Source organism: Protopterus annectens, chromosome 11.part0 (genome assembly GCF_019279795.1).
Source record: "Protopterus annectens isolate FY-2018-M chromosome 11.part0, PAN1.0, whole genome shotgun sequence".
In the NCBI taxonomy this organism is placed as follows: Eukaryota; Metazoa; Chordata; order Ceratodontiformes; family Protopteridae; genus Protopterus; species Protopterus annectens.
The window spans coordinates 195,642,484-195,665,026 of NC_056745.1; the positions used below are offsets into that span (position 1 = coordinate 195,642,484).

The 22,543-nt window shown below is 37.9% G+C and overlaps 1 protein-coding gene across 3 annotated transcripts in view; it reads right to left on the reverse strand.

The window, feature by feature from the left end:
* The window catches only part of IQSEC3 (IQ motif and Sec7 domain ArfGEF 3), a 3,183,686-nt gene that overhangs the window by 1,530,239 nt on the left and 1,630,904 nt on the right, over nt 1-22,543 (reverse strand). For all 3 annotated transcript variants that reach the window (XM_044087614.1, XM_044087612.1, XM_044087613.1), the window contains one exon: nt 13,149-14,230. In XM_044087614.1, coding sequence (XP_043943549.1) covers nt 13,149-14,230 — 1,082 coding nt within the window. The remainder of the gene's footprint in view (nt 1-13,148; nt 14,231-22,543) is intronic.

Genomic DNA, 22,543 nt, shown 5'->3' on the forward strand with positions numbered 1-22,543 from the left:
CTTGATTTAAAAAAGAAGGCTTGAAAATGTTGTCACTCCTTGTATGTTTCCCCTTTTCCTCACACTTCTTAAGTATTTCAGCTACAGAAGGGCCAAAAAGAGAATCTTTCTCTAAAAGAGACAGAGATAAAAATCACTTTAGCTAGCAGATCTAGGGCAGTCTCTCTCTGATACCCTACCTGTGGGACAAGTAAAGATACCTTGCTGAAGTTTCCAGTAGTTTATTTGGTTAAATAGGTAGATGGATGAATGTTCTTGTTCTAATGCATTACATTCAACAGGTCAGGTATTTAAAGGCAATTACAGACAATGCTGGGTAGGTCCATGGGGAGGTGACTGGAGGAAAATCTGGGAGATGGAAAAATAAGTAGCCAATATCAAAGCTTAGAGGTTAGTCCTTTATTTGAATATTCCAGAAAGACCCATGAAGGTTTACCTACTTAGCAGTCTGTGGAACCTCATTCTTAATTAAAAGGTTTTACTTTTATTTTTAACTTCTAACAAACTGTTAGAATTTAAAATGTGAAACTTCTAGATGTAGTTTTACATCTACTTCAACAATTGTTCAATTGCGCTTGTCTATGAATATGTTTTTTGTGGAACTTTATTAATTGTTCAATCCTGCTCTATGTACATGTTTTTGTGGAACTTTTCTCCCTGGACTTCCACTGAAAATGGGCTCTTAATGGCCCAGTGAACCATCCCAGTAAACAAATGCCAATCAAACAAATAAAATAAACAAAATATGACAACACACTATGAGCTACAACTACAGAACTATATTTAAGCAAACACTTTCGCCTGAGCTTCATTACGTCCAGCTAACAGAGTGGTTTACGCTTTGATCATTAAAACTGCCTGCTTTTATGAGGCTATCATCAGACTTTATTAGTCTGTTTTGTAACACATGTAAAATGAGAGGCTGTGTCTGCATCAGTGGGACTCATATTCCTTGGAGCTAAGTATAAAAGCCTTTTACAGAACTTTTTCCAGTCTATCACATGTAATATGAGAGGCTGTACCCACGTTTACGGGGCTCGTTATCTCCTGACATGTAATATGAGAGGCTGTACCCACGTTTACGGGGCTTGTTATCTCCTGACTTGTAATATGAGAGGCTGTACCCACGTTTACGGTGCTCGTTATCTCCTGACATGTAATATGAGAGGCTGTACCCACGTTTACGGTGCTCATTATCTCCTGACATGTAATATGAGAGGCTGTACCCAAGTTTACGGGGCTCGTTATCTCCTGACATGTAATATGAGAGGCTGTACCCACTTTTACGGCGCTTGTTATCTCCTGACATGTAATATGAGAGGCTGTACCCACGTTTATGGGGCTCGTTATCTCCTGACATGTAATATGAGAGGCTGTACCCACATTTACAGTGCTCGTTATCTCCTGACATGTAATATGAGAGGCTGTACCCACGTTTACGGTGCTCGTTATCTCCTGACATACAATATGAAAGGCTAATATTCTCTTGTATAGCAAAACAGGTTTATAGTGCCTGCTTATAAGAGGCTTATATACATGAATAATGTGCTCATTTGTTACATGGATGTGCACAAGAAGGAGGAAAAAGGGAAGCAAATTTGGCGACCCCATTCCTACCTGACCCATTATTTTACTATTCAAGCAAAGGAGAGAGGAGTAATATGAATACATTCATACATAAATAACATATTTAAATATTAACTCAGGTATTATTGCAGTAAGGCATTTATTGCTTACACCAACATATACACTTTTCAGTACAAAACTGAAATACTGAGAATGGATGTTTCTGAAATATACAGAATCTCTAATGTTAATATCTTTGTTTAGACTAATTGTACTTATATTCATTAAAGACTAATTTGTAATGCCACAATCCAAGAGCCCTGATCTATATGTTACAATTTCAGAAGTATGTAAAACGTACCCTGTAATTTACTGATAGTCCGGTCACAGCCCAGTTCTAAAATGACAATATTGATACAGCATGTTCAGTAAAAGAGGCAGATCCATCTGTATTCTCTTCCCAGCATGAAAACTGTAATTTATAAATACACTTAGTAACCTGACCTGCAAATGTTTCTAAGCTATTATTGTACAAACAGTCATAGTACAACACTGACCCAGCGTGGTGCAGCAGTTAGCATTGTTGTGTGTGTGTGTGTGTGTGTGTGTGTGTGTGTGTGTGTGTGTGTGTGTGTGTGCCTTCTGTGAAGGTTTGGCACCAGGCTGGCAACTCGACAATGTAAAAACTCCACTGCCAATCAATCTGTGGACCAGTGATCCACTGTGGCGACCCCTAACGGGAGAAGCTGAAAGGCATTGCTAGTCAAAGTACAACATTAAAAAACAGACCCATATTCCCACTGATGCTCTCATGTGAAGTCACGTCCTTAACAGGTAACAAAGCATTTCACCCTTAACATGAATTCCTAGTCTATGAGGTGAGAGGCATAACTATAGTCCTTCTACATAAAGTGTGCTCTTTGAATTGGCACATTAAAATTAAACTGTAACCTCCAACACGTAAATACAATCACAGCAGATCCCTGAGGTACTTCAGCCCTGCAAACAATACCATCCCTCTTTGAGAGGAAACCATTAAGACAAAATATAGCCACCTGGTTATTACTTGTGTAAAAATATACTTCATTTCCTAGTAAGGATTCTGAAAGGAAAACATTTAAATCAGTAATCAAACTATATATTTTTTCACTACTGACACTTTTCCTCGATAATATATGCATCAAATGCCACTTCAAAACATACATTTTATGAAGCCTTTAAAACAAGAAAGAGAAAGGGAAAAGTCTCTAGTGAGCATGATATCAACTCCTACAGGAGGTGGGTTTAGTGCAATTGTTAAGGTTTTCTCCTCATATACACCAGGTACAGAGTGTAAGTCTGACTTCAGACTATTGGTGTGGCTTAAAATGGCCCTTCAGGGCAGTTAACCTAGTATTGACCTATGAACCCATGAACCTGCTGGGATTGGAGACTGGTCCAATGCTTAATATGTTTACCTCACAAACACAAGATACAGAGTTTGATTCTCAGATTTAGTAGGGAAATTGGCTAGTCTTAAAATGACCTACTAGCCTAGGACTTACATATAAACCTAACCTTACTGCAAAAAGCAAACCCCTCCCAGTTCCCAGGTCATATACCAAAGGATTCCCACTACCATGCCATTATTATGGCATGGTACAGTCATCCGGATGGAGCTAATAATTCAGCTTACTTTTCTCTTACCCACTGATCAAAACATCTAGAAACATAATGAGTAAACTGCATATGGCATATTCCTTAAACCATTTTCCAAACTGCATTTTTGCCATAATAAAATTACACAGCTGATGTTACATAGAAAAAGAGAACGTTGACTGTACTGTAATGGCATCTCTTTCCAAAGGGATTCAGTCTTACCTTTTATTGTGATCTCCACTGCAAATATGGATAAGAGAAATATAACAAATATAACCAATAATGCTAATATATACCTAAGCCTGACAGAAAGGCGGACAGAGGAGTATCCTCAGAGACATGGCTAGTGACTTTATATGTAAAGTTAATTCCTAATCATGTCTTCCATATTCCAATTCACACCACTGAGATAACAGTCCACAGACTGGAAAGCATAAAATATCCATGATGTGCTTTGTTTTTATAAGAACTACCATACAGAACATGCAGTAATATAATTATTCTCTGAAATCAGGAAAAAACAGCATTGTTCAGAGTATTTCTGATGTGAGAAAGCTACATAAAACTTTATAAGTATTGTTCATATGCTCTAGCCTTGCACTAGAACATAAATAGTAAGCAATGCACAATAGCATTGGGATGCTGCATTACACTTCACACAGCCAAACCTCTGTTTTGTGTGTGGGACCACAAAAGCATATTAGAAAGCTCCTATAGGATTACAAGACATATTGTACCTCTGAATGCTGTCTGAGGTATAGCCACAAGTGTTACAGCTTTCAGAACTGTAAAACACTTCATGGTCCTACACTTAATTTTTCTTTTTTCTATTTCATAGTACACTGGAGCAGCTAAGGCTCCACATATACTACAAAAAATGTGCAACAACACTAAGTGTGTAAGAACTTTCAAAGCTGTAAAACACTAAAACATTTCTCTCTTCAACACTTCTTTTTTCTCTATGTCTGTAACTGGTAGTGCAAGTTTCAGGTAACGCTCTGTATACTGCAAACAATTATGATCAGTCATAACCAAATTGTTATACATTCACTTGAGGTGAATTTTTTCAACATCTGTTCTTTGAAAATATAACAATGTAGTAATGAGTGTAAACCCAATAATAATCATCTGCTTTATAGAGATTTAACTGAACTGAACAGCACTGGAAATAAAGCATTTTGCTAAACTTTCACAGCATTTGTGGACTTAGAGATGATGTGGCCTCAATCGTATTTTGTTAGAAAAATGTCTGGCATTTACCTTCCAAAAGACTTCCAATATTAACTAGGATGTAACAAACTCCCCTTTTCTAGAGAGGTCTTTATACCGTTAGCCCACAAGATTGAAAACACTATTGGTAGAGGACAACAAAGTTCTTACGCTACCACTGCCTTTCAAGCAGAAAAATTCCAACAATGTGATAAGTGAACTCATATTCCCCAGCTGTGTACCACTGTTTGAGACAGCCATTGTAGGAAGAATAGAGAATATAATTAATCTAGCCAGTCTCCACCTACTCCCAAGTGATCAAAGCCTTTGAATCAATATATACTTTTAGTGAAAAGACAGAGTAAAAGAAAGTTTTCCAACGAGTGAAAACATCATACCCACCCACTCACCTATGGTGACTGTAACAGATGTGAATATCACCACGTGTCACAGTGAGAAATATCACATTCAAATAGTTTATTTCAGACTTAATTTGTATCACTGGGACTCAGTAGTCCAACACAGTAAATGGCAGTGAATATAACATCCGCTAGGCATGCAGACATAGGAAGTGAAGATAAATGAACTACACAATTTATTCTGATATCTGGACATGGAACTAGCTCAAAACAGAAAAAAAGTGTTTGATATAATAGTATAAAGAAGTACTTCTAAGTTAGTATCTGCCTCAGTTTCAGAAGGAGGACTATACACTTGCAGGCATACATTAGTGACACCATTTCTAATATTTAAAGTAAACATTCCTCACCTTTGTTAAGGAACCGAAACAAAACACAGCGTCAATAATTTTGTGATAGGTTGGACATATTTAAGCAATACAGTCCCACATTGTAGATACACTGCACCCCCCACAAGGTAGGTACACTGCACCCCCCACATTGTAGATACACTAGACCCTGACCATAATGTAGATACACTGTACCCTCCACAATGTAGATACACTTGCACCCCCCACAATGTGGATGTACTGCACCCCCCACAATGTGGATACACTGCACCCCCCACAATGTGGATACACTGCACCCCCCACAATGTGGATACACTGCACCCCCCACATTGTAGATACATTTCACCCCCCACAATGTAGATACACTGCATCCCCCCTCAATGTAGACATACTGCACACCCCCATCCTCTCCTATTACTTACGACTAGCACACTGTAACGTGCACATCATGCCATAGAAGGACATATATCATTGTATTTACCACACCTCCCCTCACACTCAGTATTTCCCATATATACATTTTATAACATATAGTTGGCACATTGCAATCCTGTTTAATGACATTCAGACTTAAGTTCAGTGCGCATTTGTGCGGGACAAGCAGAGCTGTTAAACTTGGGATTTGATGGAAATTTCTCATTGTTTTCACGTGCCATAAAGTCTTATAACATGCAGTAAAAAAATATGTTGTATACATACTACCACTACATATCTATCATGTCTATTTTCTAAGTGCATAACTATAAACTTTCAACAGGGTTTGTTTTTCTCTGGAATTGCAGATATACAAAAATTCCTGGGCTCGTGATTTTGTAGAATCAACACTATCAGTAACATTGGTCCCATTACATCACATTATTCACACTTTGTCAATCACAAATACAACTTTAATTAACAGAACTTTTGCTTTATGCACAGAGAATTGGTCAACAGTCAGCTATAGGCACTTCTTTGTTGGTAAATAAACAAACGGTGGACACCAACACAGCCAAAATACAGTAATCAAAACAAGGCAAGACAAACTTTGTTGGTTTTGTATTTGATTTGAAGGCTTCCTTTGTGGAGCTGGCTTGTCACTTGGAGCTTCCCTAACTTGGATTATTGTTTTGATTACTGGATTTTGACTTCTTTGTTGGTTACAGAGTGTTGACTTCAGTTTATTTAGTCCTGCATAGCTTCCTGTAAGGCATATGTTCCTTTGAAGAGGTAACCGCAGTGGCTGAAAAACCATGGTCAAAGTAATCACAGCTTATCCATCTAAATGAATAAATAATTACTCATACAGTATGTGAGTCAAACAAAATCCATCATATCTCACAATTCATAACGTGTCACATCAGCTTGTTAAAGTTATGGTTCACATATTCTCATAACGCATGTACTCAGTATTATGTTTTATCAGCTAATTTGCATTTTAAAAGTAAGACTTTGTTTGCACTAGGGCAGGCCAACCCACACACCCCCACATTGGTAAACTTCACCCCACGCCCCCTTCCTTTGCTATTCCTATTCTGAGGTCACTGTACATTGGAAAGACAGCAATCAATGACAGGAAATGGCATACCGCCATTGCTCTTTCTATAAGGTGTACTCACTGTGGACCATCCAGTGCTCACTATAATACAAGCACTTGCTTTGCTTCCTATAATTAAAAGTGAGCAACAAAACATGAACAGCTGACAGCTGAGGCCGACATACCTGAGTGCAACTCATGCTTAGATGTACATGCCTGAGTGTGACTCATGCTGAAATGTTCCAAGCAATTAACTAAGACTTGCATATTAATTTGCACAATTAGATATATTCAAATCACTGGTCTATTTACTGAGGTTTTATTTTATTAAGTCATGTATTTTATTAAATCATTTACTTTTTTCAGAATGCCTGGTTGATTAAATATTTTTCAGAAATGTTTCCATAAAGTATGCAGTCCAAAAACTGTCAGGGAGGAGAGAAAATTACACTTGGCCTACTGTGATGCATTCTGTAAGCTTGTGTAAAATTCCAAAAAGGCTGATATAGCCCTGCTTTTACCACTCCTTGCATAAAAGTTACTTATTTAAGATATCACATGCAATGTAGTATAAGTGAGGATGTTTTTGCTTCCTGAGATGAAACTCAATGGTCTTGTCAGTAATCAGCACTAAAATCATCATGTGGCTCGACACACCATATATTAATCAACATACCAAAATTATGTTCCACAGACTTGAACCTGTTTCTCGTAACAGTCCCTCAGGCACACCGCTGATTCTAAAATGCAACTGTAACTATGCTTCTTGAGTTCCACTCTTGGTTTTCTTTTAATCCCTTGAAATTAAATGCTACAATCTTCACTTTTCTTATTTTCATATTTTTTGCAAATGTTGATCTTGTCTTTGAAGAAAAGCTTACATTTTTGTTAAGTTGGCCTTTATGGTCTCTTTCTCCACCCTGCATTACTGCATAAATTAGGACATTTTAGCCAAAATGAAACTGACTAAATGCTGGACAGGGAATGAGTGCAATTTGCCTTGCCTGCAGCTGACTGGACAAGTTAGTTGTTGGACACATTGTGCTAAAAAGCCCAATGAAACTGAATTACAAATGTACCCCCCCCAACACACACACACACACACACACATACACACACACACACACACACACACACACACACACACACACACACACACACACACACACACACACACACACACACACACACACACACACACACACACACACACACACACACATACACACACACACACACGCACACACACACACACAGACACACGCACACAGACACACACACACACACACAGACGCACACACACACACACACACACACACACACACACACACACACACACACACAGACACACGCACACAGACACACGCACACAGACCCCCACACACACACACATACACACATACACACACACACACACACACACACACACACACAGACACACACACACACACACAGATGCACACACACACACACACACACACACACACACACACACACACACACACACACACACACACACACACACACACACTATGCTTCCATCACCATTCTCAAGGTCATGAAGCCAGGACCTACTATTTTAGTGCAAACAGATAATTTCTGCATAATCGTGATTCTAGAGTTTAGTGCTTACAAAAATCATCCAAAAACATATATTGAAAAGTAAACTGTGATGGCAACACTGTCATATATTAAGTAAGCAGATTTTTAAATGTATTCTTCAAACATGCTTTAAATGAAAATACTTTTGTGTGTCTTGAGAACAGAATGAGTTCAGATTATGTAATGGTTCACATCATCACACCAGTTGTAAATGTGTAAAAATATAATCTTGTATTATGACTTTTATCCATTGGACTACTGGTAAAGCGTCTTTCAACAAAATATTGACCTAATAACTAAACATAATGTTAAAATATCCCTATTTTGTCCCCAGGAGTTCCACTTAATTGATTATTTATTTGTTTGTTTATTTAGTTTTTTAATCAGACTATCCTGACTAAACATGGCCACTTTTTAGCAGAATAATTGGAAGAAAAACACCAGAAAAGTTTAAGTTCATAAGTTGATTGATTCAGTGTAAGTAGCTCCTAAGGCCATCTGAAGAACAATGATTCCTGAATGAGGGTCAAGCTTCCCTTCTCATCCATGTATCAAACTTTTCTTTAAATATTTCTATTTTATCTGATACCCTCAACCTATGTGGGAATCTGTTTCAGAAATCACTTGAATTATGTATTTGCTTCTCAAAGGGGTCCTGGATATCCGCAAACAAAAATTATGCTTTTTGAGTAGATTGATTTGACTACAAATCTAAATTCAATACATCTTGAAGACAATTGTCTTTAAAGTCTTCATATGCTGATATTGCCTTCCCTGTAAAATATCTGTAATGAAATGTAAATACTGTTAGTTTTATACATCAGTTGCGATAAGTCCCATATGTCTCCTTGCTCTACATGTAATATCGTTGACATGTTTTTCAAATGTTAACTTATTAGTGATTGTAATGAGAAGCCATTTAGACTCATGGACTTCAGGACTTGAGCCATCCACTCTTAACAGCTGTCTTAATAGCCATTTACCAAAATACATCACTTGCTACTTATTAAGGCTAAACTGGACACCATAAATATGTGCCCAGAAAGTCCATTTATTGCACTCATGTTATTGTTTGATACTGATGTAAATCCAATTTTGACCCAGAAAGATCTGCTTAAAGGAATAGTAGAAAATGTCAAATTAAAAAGAATGGAGTCCAGGACTGAACCTTGGGGATTCCCATGTATAATTGATAAATAATCAGATCGAACATCTTGTAACTAACTGGGACAGATATATAAGACAGTAACCCAGTATACTAAATAAGGATTCAATTTATATCTTAATAAAATCTTAATAAAAACTTTATGTATTGAATGATGGCAAAAAATATTAAACGCTATTAAATGCCTCTGCAAGATCCAGGGAAATGACATCTGCAGTGACACCCAACAAGCAAGGCTAACTTGATCATAAAATTCTGTATGATTAATAGAAGTAAATCTCCAAGCAGCAAGTCTTTGCTGGCTTAAGTCAATATTATTGTATAAGCCATCTTTCAAAACCTTTAAACAATAAAAATGTTGAAAAAATTGGTCTATATGTTTTTTATTTCAAAGAAATTTTTCCAAGACTCAGGGACAAATCCATAAAGTGGCAGCCTGCTAAAGATTGTGTACTAAACAGGGACTAATTATTTTTCGATATTCAAAATTAGAATGCCCGGGATTTTATCTGGTCTCATAGATGTTTTTGTTTTACTTATTTTTTTTTTTTTGCCTGTTTTTTCTTAAAGAGCTAGAGATTATAACTTCAGATATAATTGAACAAACATCATTTGTAGTTATGAGAATGGGACAATTTGTAAAGGTTAGTGTGACATGTACACCTCATGTACATATTGTGGTAACCTTTTGGAATTCAGCAGGAGCTCTAACACAGTGTTGCTGGTGCTCAAACAGGAAGACGTGCAGCACCACGTAGGGCTGACTCCATAGCTGTACTGCACATGCTCGAGACAGTCTGGGGGAGTGGCATATGCTAATTAGCCATGCACTCAATCTCTCACTCTCTCTCTCTCTCTGCTGGAATCACATCCAGGAAGGCATCTGTGTAGCAAACAATTCAGAAAAGTACTTGAACATGTAGGTCAGCATGCCCAGCTCCACCATATCATGGTAGCTGTCCATGTTCATCTACCAACATTTAAAGTAGTATGGGAGATCAGAGGGTGGAGATAACCACTAGGGATAATAGAAGTGTGCCATAACAACATCAACAGTATTATGGAGATCGTGGGATGGGGGGATCACTAGCCACCAGTTATAATACAATTATGCCATAATGGCACTACAGCTTTGTCAGCAGGAAGAGCACTAGCAGCAGGTGGTAATTTGGAGGGCTTATATGTTGACATGGAAAATGCAGAGGGGTCTGCCACAGGGTTTTTGTCCAGACATTTTAAGTCCTCAGGTACTTTGTAAAATCTGTCAGGCCTTTATGGAGCAGGTGGCTGGGAGTCTGGTTCAATGGAAGTGGATGCAAAGCATCCAGAAAAGTTTCCAGAACAGGGGCTGAGGTGCAGGAACAGGGGTACCTACTTACAAGAGGTAATAGTATATCTGTTGAATTTCTGAAATCTGTTTAGATTCTGATTCAAAATTCGTCATCATATTAATAATAGTTTACACAAATAAAACTTCTTCAACAAGGGAATCAGGAGAACTATCATGCATTTTAGTAAGCAAGTAGGCTTTGCTCATGAGTCCATCCATACCTCTCAACTTCTTAATGCAAGAAATTTGGACAAAGCCTAAAATAATGGGGCACAAATGTCACAAAATAGGGACAGATTTTAAATATAGTTCTCATAAACTTTGAACGTTGCTATAATAATTTTCTGAAGGGCATGAAGTCTGAAACTCAAATGTATCTCATTATTAAGTGGATGTAGTCCTCAGTGATTTGCCAGAAAACCACAAATTTTATGAGGAACAGACCAAAAATATGAGGCAAACAATCTGGACATTGTATGAAAACCTGGATAGTTGAAAGGCATGTGTGCATCACACTTGTTAGGGTGCATTTTGCAATTTTATGGTAGGCTGACTGCATGCTAGAGGAGCAAGGCTTGGAGAGTAAGATGAGGAAATGGTGAACAGAATTGCTTTAGTAGTAACGTGAAAGGAAGAAGTACATTTTCTTGCATCTGAAGATAGAACAGGCTTAGACTAAACAAAGTTATCATTTTGTGCGTGTTTTTGTCTAAACACTGGATTATATAGATGCATTTTTACATCTTGGTCTAGTGTAATACAAAATAATTTGATGGTAGGTTACACACCATTTATTTGGCCTTGCATGGTGGTGATTAGTGCAATGTTCTTTCATCCAGTCCAAGGGTTTTCAGGTAAAATTATAATAACCTTCATTCAGTTGAGTAAAGGATTGTTGTAGTTATTGATAAGGCCTACCAGGAATATTTCGGAGCTTTGCCATAGCAGCTGCTAACTATGCATCAATACTAGCAGTTGTGAAATCATTAGCATATTGACGGGGTGCATGTTTTCTACATCATTAACTAAAGATGTCAAATAAAATGGAAGCCAGGACAGAACCTTGGGATACTGCCTGATGAAATGATATTGGTGAGGAAGTTAATTTGCTCACTAAATTGTTTGGGTGAGATTGGTAATGCAACTAGAAATGTCAATGGCTTGTAGGTTAATGTCAGAAGTGAGTAGTCTTTCAGTTATAGATGGGTGATGAATGCAGTTGAAGGCTTTACATAAACATAAAACATTGTTATTGCTATGTTGCTTTTGTCTTCTGCAGTTTTGTTATGAGCTAACTCTATGAAAAAAAAGCCTGTTGCGGTATCAGTGGTGCGACCATTAGCACCCTCACCTTTGATAGAGGAGGGCCTGGGTTCTATTCCCATAGCAGGTTGATGGACTGCTGAAGCTGCAGTGCAGCATGGGAGGGGGGTCACTTCTGAGTGTGTTGTCCTTCAGATAAGACGTTAAACCGAGGTCCCATCTGTCTGATTTGGTAGTTCAGATGATGTAAAAGATCTCACTGCACCTATCCAAAACTGTTGGTGAAGTTCCCTGATGCTGTGGCCAAATTTTTCCTTGTAGTATAAACATTACCTTAAGTCTCCCCTGAATGCAAGCCATTAGCCAATTGTGACTAACCTTGTTATCAAAGGATAAACAAATAAAAAACAAACAAGACAATGCATCTATACCAAGACAGGCAACAATGCTAAATTATAGATATGGATATTTATGTAGCATTTTTCTTTCAAGGAGTGATTGATCCAGACAGCAATCCAGGGTTAGTATTAATAAATATGTGTCAATGCAAATATCTTTTCAGCACTTTTTACTGGACTGCGGATGGTATATAGTCATGTAAGTTTCACTTCCACATAAGGAATAGTTTAACATGTATTACTCAAACATGTTAGGTTGTTACTGTTTTTCAGTGGCAACTTTGGAAGGAAACTTCACTAGAAAGATAAAAGCTTTTCACAGATAAGTGGTTACACTCACTGGATGTGGATCTGTGATACTTTGTGTGACTGGATGTGGATCTGTGATACTTTGTGTCAACTATAGATAAAGACAAAAAATAAAGCATCTGTAATGACAAAACATATGTCATACTATGTCAGTAAGTGATATTATTAATATAAAATTTTAGCAGGCCTCAACTAGTTACTTTTCGCATAATAATAAACTCCCTTTGGAGACAAGAAACATGAATTTCAAGCCCTGCTTTACTCATAGTCAATGACAGTATGATACATGGAAATGAGTCTTGATGCTTAAATATTCCATTAATTATATCAGGCCATAACTTAGGCCAGATTATTAAATACATGTTTGCCTGATACAATACTTTAGCATTTTGTAGAAAGGAACTTACATGTTGAAGAGGTTTAAGCCAATCCTGTACAACCGTTTCCTTATTATGTCTGTCGAGAGGGTCGGTGACTTGCAGCTTGCAGGATTCTCACAGTGATACCGTGGAAGACTGAGGATCATGGCCTGTAGGGCCTCCTTAGACGAAAGCTCTGATGTGGATTTAGCTGACGTGGATGTGCTACTGCTACTTAATTGTTCCAAATTGTCTCCCAATTCTGAATCAGTTTTCTTGCCCTCGGTTACATCCTCACTAGCTTCAAACTTTTGTATAATCATCTGTTCAGAGTCCATTGCTGTTGTATTCACACCATTTGTTGCAAGAGAGAGTTCATCACCATTGTTTTGTAGAGCCACTGAGTTAGACTGAGCCCCTGATTCTTGCAATGTATTTGCTTTACCATTTTCTGAAGAGTCCATTTCCCTGGTTGACTGAACAGTACCTGACTCAGCACTGCTGAGGCAGTCTGACACAGAAACAGAAGTTGACTCCACAACAGAAGTGGAAACAGAGATGTTTTTCCTGTCAATTTGTACAGTAACATCCCTAAAGGCCATCATGAGAGAACTGCTGCTCTTTGGAATTCCTTCCTGATGTCTCTCTTCTTTCTCTTGGTCACTTCCCTCCAACTTCTCAACATCTTCACTTGCTCGTCTGGTACTAGCACTGAATGTTTCTGTAAACTGGTAGGTGCTACCGCCCTGCAGAGAGCATAATGTTTTCAGACTCCATGTGTTTAGGGCATCATCAATTGATTTAGCAAGGGACTGGACCTGCTCAGTGAAAGAGTCTTCCAGTTCTGTTAATGCTCCGCTGATGCTTGCTGGCAGGGATGGTGATCTCACCAAAGGGATTCCTACAAAATTGTAGCCCTCCAGCAGGGCTTTTTCAGATGCAAATCCCTCAGTGTTATGTACCCTGACTTTTCTGAGTGAAATTCGACGAGGCATACGGCTCTCTAACAGGGAATTTCGTATTTTTTCAAAGTTTTTGCTCAACTGATACTGACGAAATGCTGTCTGGATGGTGCATGCAGCTTTCCGAGAGACAAGGTGACCCCCGTATTTATGTTCTAACATTTCAACCTGAAAAAGAAAAAGTAAACAAAAATTAAAAGAAATTTCCCCAAATCATTCTTTTGATAAGTATCACACATTTCAGCCTGCTTAATTACTATGTTTGTTCCACTACAGGTTGTAAGCTTTCAGTAGTTTAGATGGGAGTAAATAGCTGGAACATTATCAGTTTTCAATGTGATAAGTGAGTCCTAGAAAGCTAGACGGAAATAATTATTTAAGACCATATAATTATAAAATTTAACAGATGAATTAAAATCAGTATTCTTCATTATTATTTAAATGTTGCAAAGCAAAAGAGGAAACTGTAAAGTGTTTAGGCACTGTTGGTCTATCCATTGATCTGTTTAGCTATCCATCCATCCATTTATCTATATATGTGTGCTTTAGTCTGATAAAATCAGGCTCAATATAGAAAACACAGTAGGGTATGACTTCTCTAATACTTGAAAGCAAGTGTATTTATTACAAAACATACAAAAGTGCCCAGACGTGTGTAAACTAAAGGGAATAAAACTGGATTAAACATGCAAAACTAAACTCCTGTTGGGCAACCAAGACCAAAGCTACAGAGTGTTAAAGTGCTATCCACATTCTAGATGACCCCTGCTAGAATGGAGTCATAGGTGCTGAAGGAGACCACACCGAGGACTATAGGAGTAATTAGCTAATTGTGGGTCTTCCATCTTGGGAAGAGGGTGGCATCTTGGCATCCTATACCGGTAACACCTTCAGGAATCCAGCTATATCAGCCACGTGTACTAAGTGGTGTGCCATTAGACCAGTGGATGAGGAATGCATGGTACAGTGCATTCACCCCTGGCCACAATGCATAGTGTAGAGTGACACCCACACAGGAGAGGAGTTAAGACACTGCAGGATCTGCAGAACAATCTGTTCCCAGGATAAGACTCCCACCTTTGATGAGAGAAGGGGCAACAAATGGCCTAATAAGGCTCACCAGTAAGTGACAGAATGGGCTGAAGGGCCCTCACTTAGACCAGTGAAGCTTATCTTTTACCCCATATGAAGGAATGAAAAATTAAATTTGGGGCAATTAGCAAAGCTAATGGGCTAACCTCAGTCGGGGGCAAACATATATACAGTTTAGAGGAAGTCCAAAAAGCAGGGCAGCAATGAGAGCACCGAGCAGATGTTACTACACTTACATTTCAACAAAAACACTTACAGCTCCTGCCTTTAAATCAGTAGCTTTAGAACAAAAAATCTATAATGCATTAATGAACTGGATTTTAAGCACCACTTATTCATCTTAACAACTAGCAGTACATAACATTCTGCAAACATGAAAGAGCACAACATTGCAAGCTGTAGCAATAGTGTTATTTATTCTACTATCTGGTTTAACTTCTTTCTTACATTCATTATGTACTCTAAGCATTTATTGTGCATACATATTTTTAAGTATCAGTCTCCTGGTGTCATTTGGATCCATGCTGTTTTTCTTCTTGAATCATCATCCAGAAGTTTCACTGTGGTTTAATGTGTGTGCTACAATCATATAATTTAACTATAACTAATAAACATTTGTCTGAATGCATATCAATCTAGCTAACTTGATCTATCTATCTATCTATCTATCTATCTATCTATCTATCTATCTATCGATCAAGGCTGATAAAGAAGGTTATACAGCTGGAAATTTTTAACATAAATACCCACACTGACTTAAGAATATAAACTTGTTTTGTAATGTATGGAATGTTTTGATTACACTTCAAAAATGAGATAACAAATGAACCTTATAACAACAAAATTCATCTTTAAGAACCTTGCTATAACAAACTTATTAAAATAAACATTTAGACAAGACCCTCACTGTTAAAACATTAAGCACAACCTGCACTGTCACACAGGCAGCAGTCCAAAGTAAAGTGCACTCCAAATCACGTTGTTGTTGTTGTTTGTCTTTCGGCTTTTTCCCGGGAAGGGGTCGCCACAGTGGAACTCTGGTCTGCTAATGATTGGCAGTAGATTTTTTATGAAACGCCGAGGTGTCAGCTCGACGCCCAACCTTCAACAAAGGCATGCCCATTTACACACGCATGTCTTTCGAACGCTACCCAACCGCGGGGAGGGCATGCAGACTCCACACAGAAGGCACTCCCAAGCCAAGCCAAGAATCGAACAGGAGAACCTCTTGCTGTGAGGTAACAACGCTACCGCCTTACCACCGCTGCAGTTGTTAAAAGTTATAACACATCCCAAGCTCTGAAACAGCCTTTCTCATATTTCTATAAAAGAATTGTGTCACATGAGGTCCAGAGCTACAGCAGAGTTTCTCATAAAATAATGGAATTGATGTACTACGAAGGGACTGTATTTCTGCAGTCCTGTAGAATTCTGTAGTCTTTAGAAGCTATAACACACGTTGCTTTATTAAAACTCTGTATAGTACAAAATTATGATCTACTCACTGATCACAGACATTTACGCTTTTTTTTTCAAAATGAATGTCAAGAAATTCACCTTCTGAGTTTTGTTCTTGAAGTAAAGATGATTATAATCGGTCTTCTGACTATACTCAATATGTTAATGTGTTTGAGAAATAGATTCAAGAAGTTCATCTTGAAAGTGGAGCTTGAGGTGAATTTTCTGAAACCATTTTTCAAATATACAACAAAAGGTTGTGACTTGATACTTGATAATAACTCTGATTACATGCGAGATTCAGCCGTCCCAAAGTGCTGCCAGTTACAAGAAAGTATGGCATAGTGAAGCATTTAACACATTTTAAAGTCTCTGGTCCAATCCTGATTTGCACTTATGACTTTCGTTTGTTTGTCAGCCCAAGGTGAGTTACAGCTTTTTAAGCTCTTAGTTTCCTGTCTAGTTCTGTGATCACTGGCATTGAGTGTGACAGCAACATTTTCACTTAGTTCACATTCTTACATATGCACATCAGTATAACAAAGTTCTTCTTTTCTTGATTTCAGACTAAAATTAGTTCGCTCCTTGTAGAAACCTATACCCCTCTGCACAGCATATGGTAAATAGGGTGTGACTAAACAAGGAAGGCAGACAAGCCAAATTCTTAAAGTGAAAGGGTCTGCATAGTCTGTTACCAAATAATTTGAAATAAAAATGAACATTTCTAGCAAAATTGTTGATTTCATATATTGCACTGAACAACAAAAATTATCCTTTTTTGGAGGGGAATCCTCCTCCCCCAGGCACCACGTCAGATATAACCTCCATAGTTAAAGACTAAACCTCTGAAGTTTTGCCCTCTGAAGTTTTGCCACCTCAGGACTGGGAGGACAGCTACAATGTAGGTACATTGTATTCCACTGTTATAAAAAAAATACATCACCTCCAATCACCTCCAAACTGGTGTGACCTCACAGCTATTATATTTAAATAATGATGTTACAGATTGCAAAATGCTTACTTCCCCACAAAATTACTGGTTTTAAAACTTTTAATAGCTCTGGTATGCAAAGTGTATAATGGCATTCTATTTCCATAACAATGAATTAGTAATTTATGTAAAGTGGTTTCTGCAGTTTTCTATGTTTGTATAATGAGATAAGTGTGAAAGTGGAATGTGCTTTAGGAACAATCTAGTAAACAGCAATAAAGGTATACAGTCTTTAATAAGTCCATCTATACATGTGTAATATGAAGATCTCATGGCAATAAAGACTGTTAACAATGAAAAAAGTAAAGTCAGAAACGTAGAAGTCCTGGAAGTACAGACGACCTACATACGCCTCAACTGTACAGATTTATGCAGAATGTCCAGATTTTTGCTACATATTTTTAGTCTGTTTCTCATAAAATTGTGGTTTTCTGGCAAATCACTGGCAAATCATTGAGGGTTGTAGTCAGAAAATAATGACAGGCATTTCAGTTTCAGACTTCATATCCTTCAGAAAATTTATGCTGATGCAAAATCTGTTATTCTATCAGCTTTCTAAGTTTGTAAGAGCAATATATAAAAAAGTGTTTGTATTTTTGTGCCTTTGTTCCCCCATTATTTATGATGTTCTCCAGATTTCTTACCCTAAAAGGGTAAGAGGGAGGAGCTATGCCTGGCATAGAGGGCATTGTCAGACTCCACTCTGATGGATCTCCTCAATATCCACAAAACAAACAGTACCAGAATTACCCGTTCTAAAGACTTAAACCTTGCCTGTGATATAAATAGGACCTGCTGGAGAGATAAGTATGTATCAGAGAGTAGTCCGTCTGTGGAATAGGCTCCCCATCCATGTTTAACAGAGTTCCTCCCTAATCCAATTCAAGTGCAACTTGGACAGTTGGATGGGAAACAAGAAATTCATCCCTGGTTTGGCACCTATGTCTCTAATGGACACAGGTAACCCGTAAATGATTTATCTCCCAGGACCATGCTTACACTTATCAAGGGTATCAGAACTTGTCAGAGAGTTGGGATGCATGACTAGGCTTAAAAAGGCCCTTGTGGTCATTAGCCTAGTAAACACCTATGAACCTATAAAAGGTTGAGAGGTAGGACACCCTTGTAAATATTACTGTTATATGAAAGTAATTTGTTCCAAACCCAGAAGCAGATAGCTAGAGCAATTATAGCAGCAGTATTAATAAAAACACAAATATATGGGTCAGAAAAATAGAATGCAGGCTGCAGGAAGGTCACATGAGTTAGGGTGACAGGGCCACTGGACTGTTCTTCTCCCCACCCATCCAAAGGCCCAGGAAAAGGCGATACATATGAAATGCACTACAACTTCCACATTCCCATCTATATCACACAGAAAAAAATAACTACATGGAAAGAGGGCAAGCCAGCTTAACACTGACATATTTTATCAAGTCTCTGAAAATGGCTGTATAAAATATTTAGACTTACCCAAGTAGTTTTGTAAAGAAATGTGAATGTCCAGTGCAACACTCCCACAACCTATATCTCCACAGTGTGTGATTTTGAGAAGATCACTCAAAGCAATCACTGCTACTGGGATAATTCTGAAGGAAGGCAGTATACCACTGTGTACACTTTACAAGAATAATGTCTTTTGTACAATGAGATATGCTAGAATTTAGACTAAAAATGGCATATGTGTCATTGTTTATAGTTTTGTAATTTCCAGTATCTTCTTTTATTTCCCCAAAATGCCTGGTTAGTTAAATGAGCTTTTTGGTTCACCTGTCATCTCAGGATGTTTTCCTCCATAGTACCAAATAGGTGCATTGTCTGGAAACATGCATGGTCTCAGATGGGGTTGGGGGGGCTTCCCTTGTGGGGGGATAAGCTGAAGTACAGTTCCAAAAATCTTGAATAACACTATGCAGTGTTGAAAGTGATTGAGGGAATTAGTAATACCATTGAGGACCAAACCTATGCTGGAAAAGTATTAACTACAAACACCAATAGTAATCCAGCATTGGGAGGGAACTCAACCCCTACTGAGAATAGACATCAGTAATATAAACTAGCTTTGGAATTCAAGATGAACTTTCATTTGGAATGAATTACTTTCAGGCAGAGACTTTCTAGTAAAATAGCAGTGTTTCCATTCCTACCACTTTCAGTCCCTTGTTAAAGGAGAGCACATTTATCAAACAGCTAACTTTAGAGTGAACGTATTCAGAAAGGTGTGATTCCCCTATCCATCACCACTATCCCAGCCACCTGTGACTCAGTGCCACGTCATGGAATGCGACTGTCATACTGGAATCAGTGGTGGTGAATGTTCCTATACAGTACATTATGCTAGTGAAACCGAAGGAAAAAGCCAGTGTGATGTCAGAAAGTAGACAGTGTGATGTCAGAAAGGAGACAGTGTGATGTCAGTAAGGAGACAGTGTGATGTTAGCAAGGAGATTGCCATCTGGGTTACTGGTATGATGCAGATTAGGCTACAGGGGTATGCATAACACTAAACCTTTTGGTGTGTTTTGTTTTCTAATTCACATAGACATGCAATAATAATTTTCAGTTACACCAGTTATGTGTACTTAGCAGCATTTTTAGAATATTACAGGGCATGAATACCTCAACAAGAATACACTACATAGCATATAATGCTGGGCATCGATACACTGACATTGTTCTGCATGATGACAAAGACAGAAAATGCATACAACTATGTGGCTACCTAAAGTTTTTTATAGATATATATATATATATATATATATATATATATATATATATATACATACATACATATAATACATGCATATGGTCGCGCGTGCAAATGCTGAACGTCAGTTTTTCTGAACCAGAATGTCGAATTTCTAGGTGCCGAACGGTCGGAATGTTGTAAAAACCTCCAAATTCGACATTCCCGACCGCTCTACCACCTAAACAAGCACTACCATGGGTCAAAAGGGGGGGGGGTTTGTGTTTCGACATACATTCGCAATTATACGAAGTCACTGCACTGCTTTCGAACATTTTCTGATCGGCCATCCACCGGCCGACCAAAGGCATGCATACCGGATATATATATATATATATATATATATATATATATATATATATATATATATATATATATGTGTGTGTGTGGGTCCCCTACAAATGATTGAACTTCCAAAAGGCTAACTTTCATATGGCCGAGACCATATGATCGACTTTTGGAAGTTCGAACGTTCTAAATGGACAGCTCTCTATAGCCCGGAATGGGAAAATTTCCATTTTCAGCACTGTAGTGCGATCTCAGAGTTGGTATATTTAAATATCAGGGTGTGGGGGGGTGCAGGGGGGCTATCCCCCCTGCTAGAAATGTGTATGTAGGTTTTTTTTTTTTTTTTTTTTTTTTTTACATGTTTGAAATTTCAAAAGTTGAACATATGGTCTCGGCCATATATGGGTTTCAGCTTTTTGAAATTTCGATCATGTATAGTAGACCCAGATATGAGTGTCTGTGTGTGTGTGTTTGTGTTAGAGAGAGAGAGAGAGTGAGAGTCAGGGTTACAGTTGGGGATAGGTGAGGGGATCAGTTTTGTATGTTTGTGGGTAACTGTGTGTGCATTTTAGGATTAAGGTCATGGTTAGGTAAGAGGTTACATGTAGTGTTAGTGTGTGCTTGTGTGTCTGAGTGAGTCTTGTGGGGTGGCAGTGTTACGGGAAGGTTTTTATTAAGTTAAGGTGTAGGGCAAAGGTTGGGGAAGGGGCAGCGATAGAGTTAGCACCCATTACTAAGGTGGTCATAGTAATGGATGCTAACCTTAACCCTAATGCTGCCCATTTCCCACAACCCAACCCATATACCCTAACTTAATAAAAATCTTCCCATAACACTGCCACTACACAAATTTAAAGGCGGGGTTATGGTGCGAAGATCTAGAGAGGAAACACTTTTCCTCTCCTGATCTTTTGTATATTTGATATTTAGAGAGTTTGGTCCTCTATATGTTTGATCTTCTTAATGTAGTTTTTTTTAACCATGACATTAAGAACGTTTGATCATACAGAGGAACAACATATATATTTGTGTGTGTAAATATGTATGTATATATCTACATCTATATAAATTTATTTTATTTATTTATTTTTATTTATTTTACATTTGTTGACTGGGCTAGTCTAGCTGGATATATGTCCATTTTCAGTAGAGGCCCGGGGAGAAAAGCTCCAAATTGTTAATACATTGTTTAAAAAAGTAAGACAAAAAATAGTAACAGTTATAAAATTCCAACAGCAGTAATGTAAAAGGTTTTTTTTTTTTTTTTTGAGAGATTACTTATTAAGTAGGTCTAAATGATAAGCTATGTGAAGAGAAGAACACAATACTGTTGACAAAATTACTTACTGTGCAATTTGCTTAGCATAATATTCATACAAAAATGTAATTTAAACACATATTGTAAGGAAGGAAAAGAAAATGTGAGGGAGGTGAGGGAAAGGATGAAAGGTGTCAGAGATAGATTAGATGTAGTTTAGGATATGATCATTTTATAGGGGAGGTAGAAGAGTTACTGTTAATAAAGGGAAACAGGGATAGTCTTAGGAAAGAGAGGGAGAGACGTCAGGGATAAGTAGTAGGTGAGGGTAGTATTTCAAACTAAGCGTAAAGTTGAGCTAACATGTCCCCTACAGAGATATTGGGTGAAGTTAGGTTGGCGGTGAGGACAGGTAGATAGGAAAGGGAGAGCAGGGTTAGTCTGGGTTAGTGCATGGGCATAGCCATGTTTTGTTAAGATGCTTTTTGAGATTTTTCTTAAATAACTGGAGAGAAGTCAGTGTTGAGATGTCTGAGGGTCGTTTATTCCAGACATTTCCCACTGCGTTAGAGAACAAGCAGTCTCCTGCAGAGTTATTGGGTAAAGTGGTGTTGATCAAAAGTTTGTTAGAAGACCGTAAATGTTTGA